Source organism: Stigmatopora argus, chromosome 12, assembly GCF_051989625.1.
Source record: "Stigmatopora argus isolate UIUO_Sarg chromosome 12, RoL_Sarg_1.0, whole genome shotgun sequence".
NCBI classification, from domain to species: domain Eukaryota; kingdom Metazoa; phylum Chordata; class Actinopteri; order Syngnathiformes; family Syngnathidae; genus Stigmatopora; species Stigmatopora argus.
The window spans coordinates 11,247,384-11,268,097 of NC_135398.1; the positions used below are offsets into that span (position 1 = coordinate 11,247,384).

General features: G+C 36.1%; 1 protein-coding gene and 1 long non-coding RNA gene across 5 annotated transcripts; one reads left to right on the forward strand and one right to left on the reverse strand.

Moving 5' to 3' along the window:
• Positions 1-338: 338 nt before the first annotated feature.
• On the reverse strand, positions 339-6,460 carry fam131aa (family with sequence similarity 131 member Aa). Of its 2 annotated transcripts, none has more exons than XM_077616234.1 (5): positions 6,247-6,460; positions 4,524-4,638; positions 3,567-3,743; positions 1,051-1,194; positions 339-934 (listed from the first exon to the last, which is right to left on the reverse strand). In XM_077616234.1, exons 2-5 carry the CDS (start codon positions 4,615-4,617, stop codon positions 609-611), a joined length of 741 nt encoding a protein of 246 aa, XP_077472360.1. In that variant the 5' UTR covers positions 4,618-4,638; positions 6,247-6,460; the 3' UTR covers positions 339-608. The 2 variants fall into 2 exon arrangements, with proteins under 2 accessions (XP_077472360.1, XP_077472362.1); XM_077616236.1 differs by lacking the exon at positions 6,247-6,460 and adding an exon at positions 4,738-4,846.
• On the forward strand, positions 5,992-13,177 carry LOC144086325 (uncharacterized). Of its 3 annotated transcripts, none has more exons than XR_013304410.1 (4): positions 5,992-6,035; positions 8,995-9,109; positions 10,032-10,149; positions 13,037-13,177. It is a non-coding gene; the product is annotated as an uncharacterized LOC144086325 (long non-coding RNA). The 3 variants fall into 3 exon arrangements; XR_013304409.1 differs by lacking the exon at positions 5,992-6,035 and adding an exon at positions 6,778-6,977; XR_013304411.1 differs by lacking the exon at positions 5,992-6,035 and adding an exon at positions 6,778-6,977 and having other exon boundaries at positions 10,037-10,149.
• The last annotated feature ends 7,537 nt before the right edge of the window (positions 13,178-20,714 follow it).

The window sequence follows — 20,714 nt, forward strand, 5'->3', positions numbered from 1 at the left end:
TATGGGTCCCCGACAATGTTCCCGGCTCTGCTGAGGTAACGAGGGCTGGCAATATCTTCCTAGAATCCTTCAGAACTGAATAGTTTTCCTAGCTTTCCTACCTTTGACAACAGATGTCAAGTTCATTTAAACTGGGATGACTGGCTGAGAATGCTCATGTTTCAGTGCCAATGATGACCAATCTATTTGGACTGGTCTAAATGAGAACTAGAGATCTATCCAATAACTAATATTCCTTTTCTAATACAAAAATATTTTCCTTTTTAAAATGAAAAAATAACATAGTATGTTTGTGTTTTACTTTCTCTGATAACCTGAGAACAAACGACGAGACGTGCTTCCCCAGAAAAAGTCAACTTTTATATTTTTGACATGTGCAAGGACATTCAGTATCAACATCCACATGACACAGCATGAACCCTGATAAAATACAACACTACAAAATATCCCATAGAAAAAACAACGCCATAGCGACACTGACACCAAAAAATGTACAAAATCGACAGCGTTCCACTTTCTTCTCAATTCTCCGGTGGCCCGATAACAGACGAGAAGAAGTACACGAGGCAAAGCAACAAGATGAAGTCATCAGAGACACGGACGACACATCACATCAAATACTCTTTCCTCTCATCGCCCCGGTCCTGTTTCTCGTGGTCTTCCTCGTCCAGGGACGCCACCCCGGAGGAGGCCCGGTCCAACGGGAAGCGGCCGGTGTTCCAGAGCCGAGCTTCGTGGAACACCTCGTCGTCCTCTTCCTCTTCATCCTCGCCGGGCGATTCCGAGTGCGAGGTAGAGTAGCAAGAATCGAAACGGCCGGGCCTCCCCTCGGGTTTGTGGTGGACAAAAACCTCACCGTCGCCACCGTTTTCTGCTTGGGAAAGTCGTTCAGACCGGACCAGAACTCCAGATGCCAGATGGGACGTGGCGGCGTCTGAGGGAGGAGTAAATAGTCAGAAAACCTGAAAGGATGGGTGATGGGAAGAGATGGAAAGGTGGATTTTGGTCAGAATGATGGCGGATGATATGGAAATGAACGTTTTGGGCTACCTGCTGTGCTCTGAGGGGTGAAGTCGGCGTGAGAGCACATCTTGGCCTCCTCGTCGTTGGAGTCGTCCTCGTCCAGGTCATCCTCGTCCACCGATGCCCACGCTCGTAGCTTGGCCTCTGCGATGGCAAACTGCTCGGCCACACCTTGCGCATAGCAAAAGAAAAAACACTTTATAGACGAGGACTAGGCAATTCGGCAAAAAACAATTAAATGAACCCCACATGTTTCTGTATTTTCAAGATGTCCATTATTTTCTTGATTTTTCTATTGTTTCTTATTGCGCTTCACAAAGAAATGACAGTAATATATGAAAGCGGAAGAAGAGAGCCGTAGAAAGCATTTGTGTGTGAATATTCACCAAATGTTCATGGTCAATGATGGGTTGGATGGTTTATTAGCAATAAAATACATTATTAAACTACATTGAGGCGTGTTAATAATCATTTATTCTTGCTACATCTCAAAATTTAAATCCTTTCAAACGTATTTGAAGCCATTTGACAGATTCTAGTCTATTGCTTGCTGGCGGCTCTTCGTGTTTTTTTTCTCCAAATGAAATAAGCGCCTTGACTCAGTAAGGACTGGTGGAAGTCCATCAAGTGTTTTGATTTGAGATAAGCGCCCAGAGGCTTTTTCCTAGACAGGGACGAGGACGCGTCACAGCCAATCAACACGTGTTTCTCTGAGGAAGCACGGCCGCCATCTGCTCACCACCGAGATCGACCGCAGCACTCCAAAGGCTTTGGTGGGATTAGGATCTTGACAGAAGGTCAGAGGTGCCAGATGATGCTGCCGCAAAAGCCGATTTTGTAAGAGAGTGCACGTGCATGAGCGCAAACAAACACAACAAGTAGAGGCTACCTTTACTGAGCATTCAAGATAGCCCAATACAATGGGACCTCAACCAATGAAATTAATTGGCTCCATAACTAGTTTTGTGACTTGGATTTTTTTTGTAAATAGAGCAGTATTATATATGTAAATTCATTCATACCACAGTCCTACCAACTAAACCAGGGGTGGCCAAGTCCGGTCCTCGAGAGCCCCTATCCAGTCTGTTTTCCATGTCTCCATAACCGTTAGGGTGTCTTTACCACGCTTACACATATACATATATATATGCACATACATATATACATACATACACATATAAATATATGTATATATATATATATATATATATATATATATATATATATATATATATATATATATATATATATATATATATATTATATATATATATTATATATATTATATATATATTTATATATATATGTATATATGATTATCTATATATATACATATACATGCACACGCGGTAAAGACAACCTTACGGTTAGGGAAGCATGGAAAACAAACAAAAAAAAATATATATATGATTTGATTGATTGATTTGATATATATAATATATATATTTATATATATGTATATATGATTAACTATATATATATATATATACATGCATATATATATATATATATATATATACACATGCATATATATATACATCCAAATCAATCAATCAAATCATATATATATATATATATATATTTTGTTTTTTGTTTTGCTTCCCTAACCGTAAGGTTGTCTTTACCACGCTGTATTAGGTTTAGGGTTAGAGTTAGGGTTAGCGTTAGAGTTAGGGTTAGAGTTAGGGTTAGGGTTAGAGTTAGGGTTAGAGTTAGGGTTTGGGTTAGAGTTAGGGTTAGAGTTAGGGTTAGAGTTAGGGTTAGAGTTAGGGTTAGAGTTAGGGTTAGAGTTAGGGTTAGAGTTAGGGTTAGAGTTAGGGTTAGGGTTAGAGTTAGAGTTAGGGTTAGAGTTAGGGTTAGGTTTAGGTTTAGGGTTAGGGTTAGGTTTAGGGTTAGGGTTAGGTTTAGGGTTAGGTTTAGGGTTAGGTTTAGGTTTAGGTTTAGGTTTAGGTTTAGGGTTAGGGTTAGGGTTAGGGTTAGGTTTAGGGTTAGGTTTAGGTTTAGGGTTAGGGTTAGGTTTAGGGTTAGGTTTAGGGTTAGGTTTAAGGTTAGGTTTAGGGTTAGGTTTAGGTTTAGGTTTAGGGTTAGGGTTAGGGTTAGGTTTAGGGTTAGGTTTAGGTTTAGGTTTAGGGTTAGGGTGAGGTTTAGGTTTAGGGTTAGGGTTAGGGTTAGGGTTAGGTTTAGGGTTAGGTTTAGGTTTAGGGTTAGGTTTAGGGTTAGGTTTAGGGTTAGGTTTAGGGTTAGGTTTAGGGTTAGGTTTAGGGTTAGGTTTAGGGTTAGGTTTAGGGTTAGGTTTAGGGTTAGGGTTAGGTTTAGGGTTAGGTTTAGGGTTAGGTTTAGGGTTAGGTTTAGGGTTAGGGTTAGGTTTAGGGTTAGGTTTAGGGTTAGGTTTAGGGTTAGGTTTAAGGTTAGGTTTAGGGTTCGGGTTAGGATTGTTTGATCATTTGGCATTAATGTTTGAGTTTTTTTTTTTCATAATAATTGCTCCTAACTCTTAACAGTAGAAATACTAACAATGAGAATTATAATAATAATAATCATACCAGCAGCAAAGCGTGCCTCCTTCTCGCCTTCACTTAGGCGGCAGTAGGAGCTGAAGTGGGCGGCATGGGGGGGTTCCACAGGTTTGGGCCAGCCTTTCCATTCGATGAGGTGGGCCACCCGGCCCTGGGCCAGTGAGGTGGGCTTGGTCACATGGTCCCTCACTGCTTGAGAGATGCCTACATGCACATTACAAACCAGTTCCACTGAATAACACATGGACCCATACTTGGAATCAACTGTATTGATGATCAACATGGACCCATACTTGGAATCAACTGTATTGATGATCAACATGGACCCATACTTGGAATCAACTGTATTGATGATCAACATGGACCCATACTTGGAATCAACTGTATTGATGATCAACAACCAGCAGATGGCAGCAATATACCTTTAAAAATTGGGAGTTTACTATTCTTGTTATGTATAGTTGGGGTTTTGGGATGTATGTGTGGGTGTTCCCCTTGTGTGTGCTCTCCGTATGATTTTGTATGCGTTTCGCCTATTGTGTCCCTCATGGTTTCCTTTCACTTGTGTGATCAGGTGTGTGTATTTTGTAATCAACCCCTGTATATCTATTTAAACCCTGTGTGTTGTGAGTCTTTGTCAGATCGTCTGCTTTACATTGTGTTGTTCTACGTTGCTCCCGTCAAGTTTGGTTTTGTTATTTGAGTTCTTGTTATTGTTATTTAAGATCCTATCTTAGTTATTAAAGTTTTTGTTGGAGCACCCCACTTCCACATCCTTGATTGCCTCCCTGCATTTGGGTCCTTGCTGATTCCAAAAGAATGGAGACATGTAGAATCAATTGTTATTTTCCTAAATGACACTCAAAATTTACTCAATATAAATAATCAGAAAATATTTTCAGAGTATATTCAAACTGATTTTTTTTTATTGGGCTACCTGTACATTTCTGTAACTAAAAGGGAAAAAGTGAGGGTTTTTTTTACCATTGAGTGAAGATCTGGCGAGTGCCGCAAACTCTTGGATCCCCGCCACACTTTTCCGAGAGTCCGCCGGAGATTTTCCTGACTTTGGAATCATGTCACTCTCCTCGGATTTCACCTGCAGGTCAACATCACGTCGTTAGTGCAAGTCACTTTAATGAAAAAAAAAGCCCAACCTCACAGTACGCATGTCGTCCGGGTCAAACTAACAACTCACCAAGAGGCGTTTTCAAATGTAACCCGTGCCCTACATTTCCTTGCTAAGCCAACCAAATGGTCGCCCCCAAAGCCAGAGTGTAGGGCGGTAAGGTTCAAAACATATGGTGTGTGTGTTTGTAAGCAGCTCAGCCCCATCCACAAACTCCTAATCCATATTAACTCTTTGGCTGCCATTGACAGTGATAGACGTCCAAGCTGTTTGAACTTCATCTTGCTGCTATAACTGGTGGGAAATACTTAGTACTGGAAGAAAAATCTAGGCAAACATGAGCATTTCAGAGCTGGGATTCAAAGCCAAAACTTTGACTATCCAAAGTATACACTTATTTTCTAATAGTACCACACAAACATCCTTGATTACATCGGTCTCAAAGTGTGTGACACGAGCAGATTAAATGAATTAAATGTTGAAACTATACCTGTTTTAAGTCCACAACAGTGCATTTATAAATTACAGTGATGTTGGACTCAAATTAAACTACAACACATTGATTTTTTATTCCAGAACTTTTTCTTAAGAGCTGTTCTCAAGTGTCAACTTGAGAACTTTCTTGTGAACGGTTTCTTTTTAAATATTTAGAGCAACGTTTAAATTTGATACCATTTAACATACTAATCCTTAAATCAATTTACAAATTATCTCTTCTCAAATATTTATATATACGTATATACGTGTATATATATATATTTATACACACACACACACACACACACACACACACACACACACACACACACACACACACACACACACACACATATATATATATATATATATATATATATATATATATATATATATATATATCATACCTGTCAACCTCTGCCGATAAGTGCCCTTATAAATGATTATGATTCCCCTTACAAACCCCCCAAAAAACCTTACAAACACCGTACGAGTCGTGCCCACTCACACCCATACCTAGCGGCAATTTAGTCCAATCAGCCTACCATGCATGTTTTTGGAATGTGGGAGGAAACCAGAGTACCTGGAGAAAACCCACGCAGGCCTGGGGAGAACATGCAAACTCCACACAGGTGGACCGACCTGGACTTGAACCCAGAACCCCAGGGCTGTGAGGCCGACATGCTAACCACTCAATCACTCCACTCAAACACCGGGCCACCCTAGATGGTCATCAGTGAATCAATTTTAGATTTCAAGCAGAAGGTGTAAAAAATGAGGCACATGAATCCATATAAAAATGCGGCGATGGTGGGAGGGTGGGGGGCTGCACAAGTGTGTCAATGAACCGTCTCGGAAATATGACTGCAATGGTCTCGACCACGTCCACGGTGAGTTGGACTTCCGAGTACCGCAAGGGCTGCATTTTTGACCGCACGCGCGTGACGTCAGGAGCCTGCAAACGATGCACTTAGATGGCGAATGCAATAAGAGGGGTGAGGGAATGGGGGGCTTTTTTTTTTCCTTTCCTGTATGTAGTAAACCCTTTTGTTCACCTGAACCCCACCCCCGCACCATCCCGCGTCTCCGTAAACCGCCTACCTGTAAATCACATCGCTCATCCTAAACCAAATCCGATCAACAGCGAGGTCTTGCCGAATGTCACGCCGTCGTCCCCCGGAGCATCTTCAGCCGCTTCGGCGTCGGCTTTCTGCCGCTGCGGGAGAAGGAAGAAGCGGCGACATAGATGGTTTGGTCGGCCAAATGTCGTCCGATATGACTAGCAGCGTCATCAAGGCGCCGGCGAAGCAACAACGTCCCCCCCACCCCACCACACGTTACCCCCTGTTTTATAAGGACCCACCCTCCCTTCCTCTTGTACACGCACACCGTTATTTTCTTCATATTTCTTGCCTGCGTTCAACAGTACAGACGCTCCCCTACTTACAAACATTCAACTTACGAACAACGGTACATAAGAACATGTCTGCAAATTGCGTTTAAGTCCAAAAATGTTCGCAAGTCCAATTTTGTATTTCACGCCTTTTTCGGAGTAGTACTTCTTTCCGCCACTAATACCGACGCCTGGCGCTGTGAGAGCTCAGCTCACCCAGCATCTACCTTCTTCTTCGTTGCAATGCGGAAGTGCGTGAATGTATCTCCAGTGTGCAAAGAACCTTTTTCATTTGTATCATTAAATATCTCATGCATCCAATATTGAATATGGTTGGTAAAAAGCTAAAGGCTTCTATTGAGGGAGTTGCAAGGAAGAGGCAAGCCATTTCTTCTGAAACGAGTGGCAATAATAACGAAGCTTGATGCGCGTGAGAGTGGTAAGCGTTTCACGGGCATTGAATCGTTCGACCGTCAGTACCATTTATAAACAGAAAGATCGAGCAGCAGGACCCAAATATTGAACGTTGCACAAAGTTTGCAAATCAATTGAATGATGCATACAGTGCTACCGCATAATTTATGATGAAAAAAAGAAGAAAACTGTGCAATCGTCATTAGGTCGCTTTTTTTGGCCAGTTTCTAATACATAAATCTCTCTCTCTCTACAGTACTGTACATATTCTCTCCATTTTATTAAATGTTTTTTTTTTTCAGTTCAAACCAATGCGTGTTACTTATACAAGCCTTAAACATACAAATGCACTTATATAAACCTTCAATATACTTATATCGGCCTTAAACATAAATTATAATACAAAATATAGCACTGAATCAACTTACAAACAAATTCAATTTATGAACCAGCTCGGAACCAATTGCGTTCGTAAGTAGGGGAGCGTCTGTATATGTTTTGACAAAAGTTTGGCGACACTCTTTTTCCTTGTCGACGATAATGTCAAATATTAATTCATCTTATTAGACGTGCTTCATAACTGAACAAAGAATACCCCGAGATTTGGTACAAACGTAAAGCTGGCATGCAAAATGACTTGAATGGCTGGACATCGTAAGGCTTTTTCTTTTTAAAAAAGTGGTCTATGTAAAGTAAAGCTTTTATTTGTTTAAAAAATAAATACTATGTATATATAGTCAGGCTTTTTTCTTTAAAAATGACCATGTATATTAAGGGTTTTTATTAAAAAATGACCATGTATAGTAAGGCTTTTTTATTTTTAAAAAACGACCATGTACAGTAAAGCGTTTTTCTTAAAAGACGACATAGTATAGTAAGGCTTTTTTTCTTTAAAAATGACATAGTATTGTAAGGCTTTTTTCTTAAAAAAAAAACGACATAGTATTGTAAGGCTTTTTTTCGTAAAAAACGACATAGTATATTAAGGCTTTTTTCTTAAAAAACAACATAGTATAGGCTTTTTTCTTTAAAGACGACATAGTATAGTAAGGCTTATTTTCTTTAAAAACGACACAGTATAGTAAGGCTTTTTTGTCTTTAAAACGACATAGTATAGTAAGGCTTTTTATTTACAAAAAAGACCATGTATAGTAAGGCTTTTTTCTTAAAAAATGACCATGTATAGTAAGGCTTTTTTGTTTAAAAAAGACCATGTATAGTAAGGCTTTTTTTCTTAAAAAACGACATAGTATAGTAAGGCTTTTTTTCCTAAAAAAACGACATAGTATAGTATGGCTTTTTCCCCCTAAAAAAAACGACATAGTATAGCATGGCTTTTTTTCTTGAAAAACGACATAGTAGAGGAAGGCTTTTCCCCCTAAAAAACGACATAGTATAGTATGGCTTTTTTCCTTTAAAAAAACGACATAGTATAGTAAGGCTTTTTTTCCTAAAAAAGACATAGTATTGTAAGGCTTTTTTTTCGTAAAAAACGACATAGTATAGTAAGGCTTTTTTCTTGAAAAACGACATAGTATAGGCTTTTTTCTTTAAAGACGACATAGTATAGTAAGGCTTATTTTCTTTAAAAAGGACATAATATAGTAAGGCTTTTTTTCCCTAAAAAAATGACATAGTATAGTAAGGTTTTTTCCCTAAAAATGACATAATATAGTATGGGTTTTTTTTTTCTTAAAAAATGACATAGTATAGTAATGCTTTTTTCCCTAAAAAACAACATAGTATAGTAAGGCTTTTTTTCCTAAAAAAACGACATAGTATAGTAAGGCTTTTTTCCCTAAAAAAACGACATAGTATAATAAGGCTTTTTTTCTTAAAAAAACGACATAGTATAGTAAGGCTTTTTTTCTTAAAAAACGACATAATATAGTAAGGTTTCTTTTCTTCTTAAAAAACAACATAGTATAGTAAGGCTTTTTTCCCTAAAAAAAACGACATAGTATAGTAAGGCTTTAAAAAAAATGACCATGTATAGTAAGCCTTATCTCATTTTCTGAACTGCTTTATCCTCATTATGGTAGCGGGGGATGCTGGAGCCAATCCCATTTGTCTCCAGGCCAGAGGCGGCGGACATCCTGAATCGGTGGCCAGCCGATCTTAGGTTACAAGGAGATGGACAACCACACACACTGTATAGTAAGTCTTTTTTCCTTAAAAACAACATAGTTATAGTAAGGCTTTTTTTCTTTAAAAAACGACATAGTATAGTAAGGCTTTTTTTCTTTAAAAAACGACATAGTATAGTAAGGGTTTTTTTTCTCAAAAAACGACATAGTATACAAAGGCTTTTTTCCCTAAAAAACGACATAGTATAGTAAGGCTTTTTTTTCTTAAAAAACGACATAGTATAGTAAGGCTTTTTTTCTTAAAAAAAACGACATAGTATAGTAAGGCTTTTTTCCCTCAAAAACGACATAGGCTTTTTTTCCTAAAAAAACGACATAGTATAGTAAGGCTTTTTTTCCCTAAAAAACGACATAGTATAGTAAGGCTTTTTCCCCAAAAAATGAGATAGTATAGTAAAGCTATTTTCCCCAAAAAACGACATAGTATAGTAAGGCTTTTTTTTCTAAAAAAACGACATAGTATAGTAAGGCTTTTTTTCTTAAAAAAACGACATAGTATAGTAAGGCTTTTTTTCCTAAAAAAACGACATAGTATAGTAAGGCTTTTTTTCCCTAAAAAACGACATAGTATAGTAAGGCTTTTTTCCCCCAAAAATGACATAGTATAGTAAGGCTATTTTCCCCAAAAAACGACATAGTATAGTAAGGCTTTTTTTCCTAAAAAAACGACATAGTATAGTAAGGTTTTTTTTTCTCAAAAAACAACATAGTATACAAAGGGTTTTTTCCCTAAAAAACGACATAGTATGGTAAGGCTTTTTTTCCTAAAAAAAACGACATGGTATAGTAAGCCTTTTTTTCCTAAAAAAAAAACAGCATAGTATAGTAAGTTTTTTTCCCTAAAAAAAGACATAGTATAGTCAGGCTTTAAAAAAAAAAGACCATGTATAGTAAGCCTCATCTCATTTTCTGAACTGCTTTATCCTCATTAGGGTAGCGGGGGATGCTGGAGCCAATCCCATTTGTCTCCAGGCCAGAGGCGGGGGACATCCTGAATCGGTGGCCAGACGATCTTAGGGTACAAGGAGACGGACAACCACGCACTGTATAGTAAGTCTTTTTTCCTTAAAAACGACATGGCTTTTTTCCCCTAAAAAACGACATAGTATAGTAAGGCTTTTTTTCCTAAAAAACGACATAGTATAGTAAGTTTTTTTTTTCTCAAAAAACGACATAGTATACAAAGGTTTTTTTCCCTATAAAAAAACGACATAGTATAGTAAGGCTTTTTTTTTCTTAAAAAACGACATAGGGTTTTTTCCCTAAAAAACGACATAGTATAGTAAGGCTTTTTTTCCTAAAAAACGACATGGTATAGTAAGCCTTTTTTTCCTAAAAAAAAACAGCATAGTATAGTAAGGTTTTTTCCGTAAAAAACGACATAGTATAGTAAGGCTTTTTTACCCCAAAAATGACATAGTATAGTAAGGCTATTTTCCCCAAAAACGACATAGTATAGTAAGGCTTTTTTCCCCAAAAAAACGACATAATATAGTAAGGCTTTTTTTTCCCCAAAAAACGACATAGTATAGTAAGGCTTTTTTTCCCTAAAAACGACATAGTATAGTAAGGCTTTTTTTTTCTCAAAAAACGACATAGTATACAAAGGTTTTTTTCCCTATAAAAAACGACATAGTATAGTAAGGCTTTTTTTTTCTTAAAAAACGACATAGGGTTTTTTCCCTAAAAAACGACATAGTATAGTAAGGCTTTTTTTCCTAAAAAACGACATGGTATAGTAAGCCTTTTTTTCCTAAAAAAAAAACAGCATAGTATAGTAAGGTTTTTTCCCTAAAAAACGACATAGTATAGTAAGGCTTTTTTACCCAAAAAATGACATAGTATAGTAAGGCTATTTTCCCCAAAAACGACATAGTATAGTAAGGCTTTTTTCCCTAAAAAAACGACATAATATAGTAAGGCTTTTTTTTCCCCAAAAAACGACATAGTATAGTAAGGCTTTTTTTCCCTAAAATCGACATAGTATAGTAAGGTTTTTTCCCTAAAAATGACATAATATAGTAAGGGTTTTTTTTTCTTAAAAAATGACATAGTATAGTAATGCTTTTTTTTCGTAAAAAACGACATAGTATAGTAAGGCTTTTTTCTTAAAAAACAACATAGTATAGGCTTTTTTCTTTAAAGACGACATAGTATAGTAAGGCTTATTTTCTTTAAAAACGACACAGTATAGTAAGGCTTTTTTGTCTTTAAAAGGACATAGTATAGTAAGGCTTTTTATTTACAAAAAAGACCATGTATAGTAAGGCTTTTTTCTTAAAAAATGACCATGTATAGTAAGGCTTTTTTGTTTAAAAAAGACCATGTATAGTAAGGCTTTTTTTCTTAAAAAACGACATAGTGTAGTAAGGCTTTTTCCCCCTAAAAAAACGACATAGTATAGCATGGCTTTTTTTCTTGAAAAACGACATAGTAGAGGAAGGCTTTTTCCCTGAAAACCGACATAGTATAGTATGGCTTTTCCCCCAAAAAAACGACATAGTATAGTATGGCTTTTTTCCTTTAAAAAACGACATAGTATAGTAAGGCTTTTTTTCCTAAAAAACGACATAGTATTGTAAGGCTTTTTTTCGTAAAAAACGACATAGTATAGTAAGGCTTTTTTCTTAAAAAACGACATAGTATAGGCTTTTTTCTTTAAAGACGACATAGTATAGTAAGGCTTATTTTCTTTAAAAACGACATAATATAGTAAGGCTTTTTTTCCTAAAAAAAATGACATAGTATAGTAAGGTTTTTTCCCTAAAAATGACATAATATAGTAAGGGTTTTTTTTTTCTTAAAAAATGACATAGTATAGTAATGCTTTTTTCCCTAAAAAACAACATAGTATAGTAAGGCTTTTTCTCCTAAAAAAACGACATAGTATAGTAAGGCTTTTTTCCCTAAAAAAACGACATAGTATAATAAGGCTTTTTTTCTTAAAAAAACGACATAGTATAGTAAGGCTTTTTTTCTTAAAAAACGACATAATATAGTAAGGTTTCTTTTCTTCTTAAAAAACAACATAGTATAGAAAGGCTTTTTTCCCTAAAAAAACGACATAGTATAGTAAGGCTTTAAAAAAATGACCATGTATAGGAAGCCTTATCTCATTTTCTGAACTGCTTTATCCTCATTATAGTAGCGGGGGATGCTGGAGCCAATCCCATTTGTCTCCAGGCCAGAGGCGGCGGACATCCTGAATCGGTGGCCAGCCGATCTTAGGTTACAAGGAGATGGACAACCACACACACTGTATAGTAAGTCTTTTTTCCTTAAAAACAACATAGTTATAGTAAGGCTTTTTTTCTTTAAAAAACGACATAGTATAGTAAGGCTTTTTTTCTTTAAAAAACGACATAGTATAGTAAGGGTTTTTTTTCTCAAAAAACGACATAGTATACAAAGGCTTTTTTCCCTAAAAAACGACATAGTATAGTAAGGCTTTTTTTTTCTTAAAAAACGACATAGTATAGTAAGGCTTTTTTTCTTAAAAAAACGACATAGTATAGTAAGACTTTTTTCCCTCAAAAACGACATAGGCTTTTTTTCCTAAAAAAACGACATAGTATAGTAAGGCTTTTTTTCTTAAAAAAACGACATAGTATAGTAAGGCTTTTTTTCCTAAAAAAACGACATAGTATAGTAAGGCTTTTTTTCCCTAAAAAACGACATAGTATAGTAAGGCTTTTTTTTCTTAAAAAACGACATAGTATACAAAGGGTTTTTTCCCTAAAAAACGACATAGTATGGTAAGGCTTTTTTTCCTAAAAAAAAACGACATGGTATAGTAAGCCTTTTTTTCCTAAAAAAAACAGCATAGTATAGTAAGTTTTTTTCCCTAAAAAAAGACATAGTATAGTCAGGCTTTTAAAAAAAATGACCATGTATAGTAAGCCTCATCTCATTTTCTGAACTGCTTTATCCTCATTAGGGTAGCGGGGGATGCTGGAGCCAATCCCATTTGTCTCCAGGCCAGAGGCGGGGGACATCCTGAATCGGTGGCCAGACGATCTTAGGGTACAAGGAGACGGACAACCACGCACTGTATAGTAAGTCTTTTTTCCTTAAAAACGACATGGTATAGTAAGGCTTTTTTTCCCTAAAAAACGACATAGTATAGTAAGGCTTTTTTTCCTAAAAAACGACATAGTATAGTAAGTTTTTTTTTTCTCAAAAAACGACATAGTATACAAAGGTTTTTTTCCCTATAAAAAACGACATAGTATAGTAAGGCTTTTTTTTTCTTAAAAAACGACATAGGGTTTTTTCCCTAAAAACGACATAGTATAGTAAGGCTTTTTTTCCTAAAAAACGACATGGTATAGTAAGCCTTTTTTTCCTAAAAAAAAAACAGCATAGTATAGTAAGGTTTTTTTCCGTAAAAAACGACATAGTATAGTAAGGCTTTTTTACCCAAAAAATGACATAGTATAGTAAGGCTATTTTCCCCAAAAACGACATAGTATAGTAAGGCTTTTTTCCCTAAAAAAACGACATAATATAGTAAGGCTTTTTTTTCCCAAAAAAACGACATAGTATAGTAAGGCTTTTTTTCCCTAAAAACGACATAGTATAGTAAGGCTTTTTTTTTCTCAAAAAACGACTTAGTATACAAAGGTTTTTTTCCCTATAAAAAACGACATAGTATAGTAAGGCTTTTTTTTTCTTAAAAAACAACATAGGGTTTTTTCCCTAAAAAACGACATAGTATAGTAAGGCTTTTTTTCCTAAAAAACGACATGGTATAGTAAGCCTTTTTTTCCTAAAAAAAACAGCATAGTATAGTAAGGTTTTTTCCCTAAAAAACGACATAGTATAGTAACGCTTTTTTACCCAAAAAATGACATAGTATAGTAAGGCTATTTTCCCCAAAAACGACATAGTATAGTAAGGCTTTTTTCCCTAAAAAAAACGACATAATATAGTAAGGCTTTTTTTCCCAAAAAAACGACATAGTATAGTAAGGCTTTTTTTCCCTAAAATCGACATAGTATAGTAAGGTTTTTTCCCTAAAAATGACATAATATAGTAAGGGTTTTTTTTTCTTAAAAAATGACATAGTATAGTAATGCTTTTTTTTTCGTAAAAAACGACATAGTATAGTATGGCTTTTCCCCCTAAAAAACGACATAGTATAGTATGGCTTTTTTCCTTTAAAAAACGACATAGTATAGTATGGCTTTTTTTCCTAAAAAACGACATAGTAGAGGAAGCCTTTTTTTCTTAAAAAACGATATTGTATAGTAAGGCTTCTTTTCTTAAAAAAAACGACATAGTATTGTAAGGCTTTTTTTCGTAAAAAACGACATAGTATAGTAAGGCTTTTTTCTTAAAAAACAACATAGTATAGGCTTTTTTCTTTAAAGACGACATAGTATAGTAAGGCTTATTTTCTTTAAAAACGACACAGTATAGCAAGGCTTTTTTGTCTTTAAAAACGACATAAAGTCTTTTTTGTCTTTAAAAACGACTTAAAGTGGTCTATGTAAAGTAAAGCTTTTATTTGTTTAAAAAATAAATACTATGTATATATAGTCAGGCTTTTTTCTTTAAAAATGACCATGTATATTGAGGGTTTTTATTAAAAAATGACCATGTATAGTAAGGCTTTTTTATTTAAAAAAAACGACCATGTACAGTAAAGCGTTTTTCTTAAAATACGACATAGTATAGTAAGGCTTTTTTTCTTAAAAAATGACATAGTATTGTAAGGCTTTTTTCTTAAAAAAACGACATAGTATTGTAAGGCTTTTTTTCGTAAAAAACGACATAGTATAGTAAGGCTTTTTTCTTAAAAAACAACAGAGTATAGGCTTTTTTCTTTAAAGACGACATAGTATAGTAAGGCTTATTTTTTTTAAAAACGACATAGTATAGTAAGGCTTTTTATTTACAAAAAAGACCATGTATAGTAAGGCTTTTTACTTAAAAAATGACCATGTATAGTAAGGCTTTTTTGTTTAAAAAAGACCATGTATAGTAAGGCTTTTTTTCTTAAAAAACGACATAGTATAGTAAGGCTTTTTTTTCTTAAAAAACGACATAGTATAGTAAGGCTTTTTTTTCCTAAAAAAAACGACATAGTATAGTATGGCTTTTTTCCCCTAAAAAAACGACATAGTATAGCATGGCTTTTTTTCTTGAAAAACGACATAGTATAGTATGGCTTTTCCCCCTAAAAAACGACATAGTATAGTATTGCTTTTTTCCTTTAAAAAACAACATAGTATAGTATGGCTTTTTTCCTTTAAAAAACGACATAGTATAGTATGGCTTTTTTTCTTAAAAAACGACATAGTATAGTATGGCTTTTCCCCCCTAAAAAACGACATAGTATAGCATGGCTTTTTTTCTTGAAAAACGACATAGTCGAGGAAGACTTTTTCCCTAAAAAACGACATAGTATAGTATGGCTTTCCCCCCTAAAAAAACGACATAGTATAGTATGGCTTTTTTCCTTTAAAAAACGACATAGTATAGTAAGGCTTTTTTTCCTAAAAAACGACATAGTATAGCATGGCTTTTTTTCTTGAAAAACGACATAGTAGAGGAAGCCTTTTTTTCTTAAAAAACGATATTGTATAGTAAGGCTTCTTTTCTTAAAAAACGACATAGTATAGTAAGGCTTTTTTTCTTTAAAAAATGGCAGCAAGTAAGGCTTAGAGAGTCGGAGAATAAATCTGACTTCTGATTCTTCACCTTCTAGTTGTTGCTGTGGTCCACTGGCAAAATCATTGGGTCAGAACATGAGGTGGGAATCAGGAGTGAGTTCAATTCCACTTGTTGCAATTCTCAAATTGTTTATTGAGGTAATGAAAAGGATAAATACAACTCCCAACTTTACAGTGGTGCAGTGGCAAAGACAATGGGTCAGAACTTCAGGTGGACTCAAGTTCAAATCAGAAGTGAGTTTGATTCCACTCTTTGCAATTCTCAAATTGTTTATTGAGGTAATTAAAAGGATAAATATAACTTCCAATCACATCATTTCAGAAGTCGCTGTGGTCCAGTGGCAATGGGTCAGACAGACCTCAAGTTAGTGGATTTGACTGCCATGTGGGAGATGGGGTTCGAATCCCGCTCTCGTTTGACTAATCACTACACTAGTAGTTCAGTAAATGGGTAATCCTTTTTTCATTCAAATAAAGACTTAGTCATTTTTTTCAGCAAAACAATATTTCCGGTCAGCCTTCGGCTGACCGGAAGACAGTTGGGAGGGGGGGGTTCCTGATGGTGTTCGACAGTCGGCCTTCGGCCGACTGCCGACACCATACAGTCGTTGACTGGCGACACCGGGACGTGAACCCTCGACACCCACGTCGCAGGCAGGTGACTTACCCACTACACCACGAGGCGGCCCGCCTATACATGATTGGAAGTTATATTTATCCTTTTCATTACCTAAAAACAATTTGAGAATTGCAAAGCGTGGAATTGAACTCATTCCTAATTTGAACTTGAGTCCACCCGAAGTTCTGACCCATTGTCTTTGCCACTGGACCACAGTGACTTCTGGAAAGATGTGATTGGAAGTTATATCTATCCTTTGCATTACCTCAATAAACAATTTGAGAATTGCAAAGAGTGGAATTGAACTCATTCCTGATTTGAACTTGAGTCCACCTGAAGTTCTGACCCATTGTCTTTGCCACTGGACCACAGTGACTTCTGAAATGATGTGATTGGAAGTTATATCTATCCTTTTCATTACCTCAATAAACAATTTGTGAATTGCAAAGAGTGGAATTGAACTCATTCCTGATTTGAACTTGAGTCCACCTGAAGTTCTGACCCATTATCTTTGCCACTGGACCACAGTGACTTCTGATATGATGTGATTGGAAGTTATATCTATCCTTTGCATTACCTCAATAAACAATTTGAGAATTTCAAAGAGTGGAATTGAACTCATTCCTGATTTGAACTTGAGTCCAACTGAAGTTCTGACCCATTGTCTTTGCCACTGGACCACAGTGACTTCTGAAATGATGTGATTGGAAGTTATATCTATCATTTTCATTACCTCAATAAACAATTTGAGAATTGCAAAGAGTGGAATTGAACTCATTCCTGATTTGAACTTGAGTCCACCTGAAGTTCTGACCCATTGTCTTTGCCACTGGACCACAGTGACTTCTAAAATGATGTGATTGGAAGTTATATCTATCCTTTTCATTACCTCATAAACAATTTGAGAATTGCAAAGAGTGGAATTGAACTCATTCCTGATTTGAACTTGAGTCCACCTGAAGTTCTGACCCATTATCTTTGCCACTGGACCACAGTGACTTCTGAAATGATGTGATTGGAAGTTATATCTATCCTTTTCATTACCTCAATAAACAATTTGAGAATTGCAAAGAGTGGAATTGAACTCATTCCTGATTTGAACTTGAGTCCACCTGAAGTTCTGACCCATTGTCTTTGCCACTGGACCACAGTGACTTCTGAAATGATGTGATTGGAAGTTATATCTATCCTTTTCATTACCTCAATAAACAATTTGAGAATTGAAAAGAGTGGAATTGAACTCATTCCTGATTTGAACTTGAGTCCACCTGAAGTTCAGACCCATTGTCTTTGCCACTGCACCACAGTGACTTCTGAAATGATGTGATTGGAAGTTATATCTATCCTTTTCATTACCTCAATAAACAATTTGAGAATTGCAAAGAGTGGAATTGAACTCATTCCTGATTTAAACTTGAGTCCACCTGAAGGTCTGACCCATTGTCTTTGCCACTGGACCACAGTGACTTCTAAAATGATGTGATTGGAAGTTATATCTATCCTTTTCATTACCTCATAAACAATTTGAGAATTGCAAAGAGTGGAATTGAACTCATTCCTGATTTGAACTTGAGTCCACCTGAAGTTCTGACCCATTATCTTTGCCACTGGACCACAGTGACTTCTGAAATGATGTGATTGGAAGTTATATCTATCCTTTTCATTACCTCAATAAACAATTTGAGAATTGCAAAGAGTGGAATTGAACTCATTCCTGATTTGAACTTGAGTCCACCTGAAGTTCTGACCCATTGTCTTTGCCACTGGACCACAGTGACTTCTGAAATGATGTGATTGGAAGTTATATCTATCCTTTTCATTACCTCAATTAACAATTTGAGAATTGCAAAGAGTGGAATTGAACTCATTCCTGATTTAAACTTGAGTCCACCTGAAGGTCTGACCCATTGTCTTTGCCACTGGACCACAGTGACTTCTAAAATGATGTGATTGGAAGTTATATCTATCCTTTTCATTACCTCATAAACAATTTGAGAATTGCAAAGAGTGGAATTGAACTCATTCCTGATTTGAACTTGAGTCCACCTGAAGTTCTGACCCATTATCTTTGCCACTGGACCACAGTGACTTCTGAAATGATGTGATTGGAAGTTATATCTATCCTTTTCATTACCTCAATAAACAATTTGAGAATTGCAAAGAGTGGAATTGAACTCATTCCTGATTTGAACTTGAGTCCACCTGAAGTTCTGACCCATTGTCTTTGCCACTGGACCACAGTGACTTCTGAAATGATGTGATTGGAAGTTATATCTATCCTTTTCATTACCTCAATTAACAATTTGAGAATTGCAAAGAGTGGAATTGAACTCATTCCTGATTTGAACTTGAGTCCACCTGAAGTTCTGACCCATTGTCTTTGCCACTGGACCACAGTGACTTCTGAAATGATGTGATTGGAAGTTATATCTATCCTTTTCATTACCTCAATAAACAATTTGAGAATTGCAAAGAGTGGAATTGAACTCATTCCTGATTTAAACTTGAGTCCACCTGAAGTTCTGACCCATTGTCTTTGCCACTGGACCACAGTGACTTCTAAAATGATGTGATTGGAAGTTATATCTATCCTTTTCATTACCTCAATAAACAATTTGAGAATTGCAAATAGTGGAATTGAACTCATTCCTGATTTGAACTTGAGTCCACCTGAAGTTCTGACCCATTATCTTTGCCACTGGACCACAGTGACTTCTGAAATGATGTGATTGGAAGTTATATCTATCCTTTTCATTACCTCAATAAACAATTTGAGAATTGCAAAGAGTGGAATTGAACTCATTCCTGATTTGAACTTGAGTCCACCTGAAGTTCTGACCCATTGTCTTTGCAACTGGACAAGAGTGACTTCTGAAATGATGTGATTGGAAGTTATATCTATCCTTTTCATTACCTCAATAAACAATTTGAGAATTGCAAAGAGTGGAATTGAACTCACTCCTGATTTGAACTTGAGTCCACCTGAAGTTCTGACCCATTATCTTTGCCACTGGACCACAGTGACTTCTGAAATGATGTGATTGGAAGTTATATCTATCATTTTCATTACCTCAATAAACAATTTGAGAATTGCAAAGAGTGGAATTGAACTCATTCCTGATTTGAACTTGAGTCCACCTGAAGTTCTGACCCATTATCTTTGCCACTGGACCACAGTGACTTCTGAAATGATGTGATTGGAAGTTATATCTATCCTTTTCATTACCTCAATAAACAATTTGAGAATTGCAAAGAGTGGAATTGAACTCATTCCTGATTTGAACTTGAGTCCACCTGAAGTTCTGACCCATTGTCTTTGCCACTGCACCACAGTGACTTCTGAAATGATGTGATTGGAAGTTATATCTATCCTTTTCATTACCTCAATAAACAATTTGAGAATTGCAAAGAGTGGAATTGAACTCATTCCTGATTTAAACTTGAGTCCACCTGAAGGTCTGACCCATTGTCTTTGCCACTGGACCACAGTGACTTCTAAAATGATGTGATTGGAAGTTATATCTATCCTTTTCATTACCTCATAAACAATTTGAGAATTGCAAAGAGTGGAATTGAACTCATTCCTGATTTGAACTTGAGTCCACCTGAAGTTCTGACCCATTATCTTTGCCACTGGACCACAGTGACTTCTGAAATGATGTGATTGGAAGTTATATCTATCCTTTTCATTACCTCAATTAACAATTTGAGAATTGCAAAGAGTGGAATTGAACTCATTCCTGATTTGAACTTGAGTCCACCTGAAGTTCTGACCCATTGTCTTTGCCACTGGACCACAGTGACTTCTGAAATGATGTGATTGGAAGTTATATCTATCCTTTTCATTACCTCAATAAACAATTTGAGAATTGCAAAGAGTGGAATTGAACTCATTCCTGATTTAAACTTGAGTCCACCTGAAGTTCTGACCCATTGTCTTTGCCACTGGACCACAGTGACTTCTAAAATGATGTGATTGGAAGTTATATCTATCCTTTTCATTACCTCAATAAACAATTTGAGAATTGCAAATAGTGGAATTGAACTCATTCCTGATTTGAACTTGAGTCCACCTGAAGTTCTGACCCATTATCTTTGCCACTGGACCACAGTGACTTCTGAAATGATGTGATTGGAAGTTATATCTATCCTTTTCATTACCTCAATAAACAATTTGAGAATTGCAAAGAGTGGAATTGAACTCATTCCTGATTTGAACTTGAGTCCACCTGAAGTTCTGACCCATTGTCTTTGCAACTGGACAACAGTGACTTCTGAAATGATGTGATTGGAAGTTATATCTATCCTTTTCATTACCT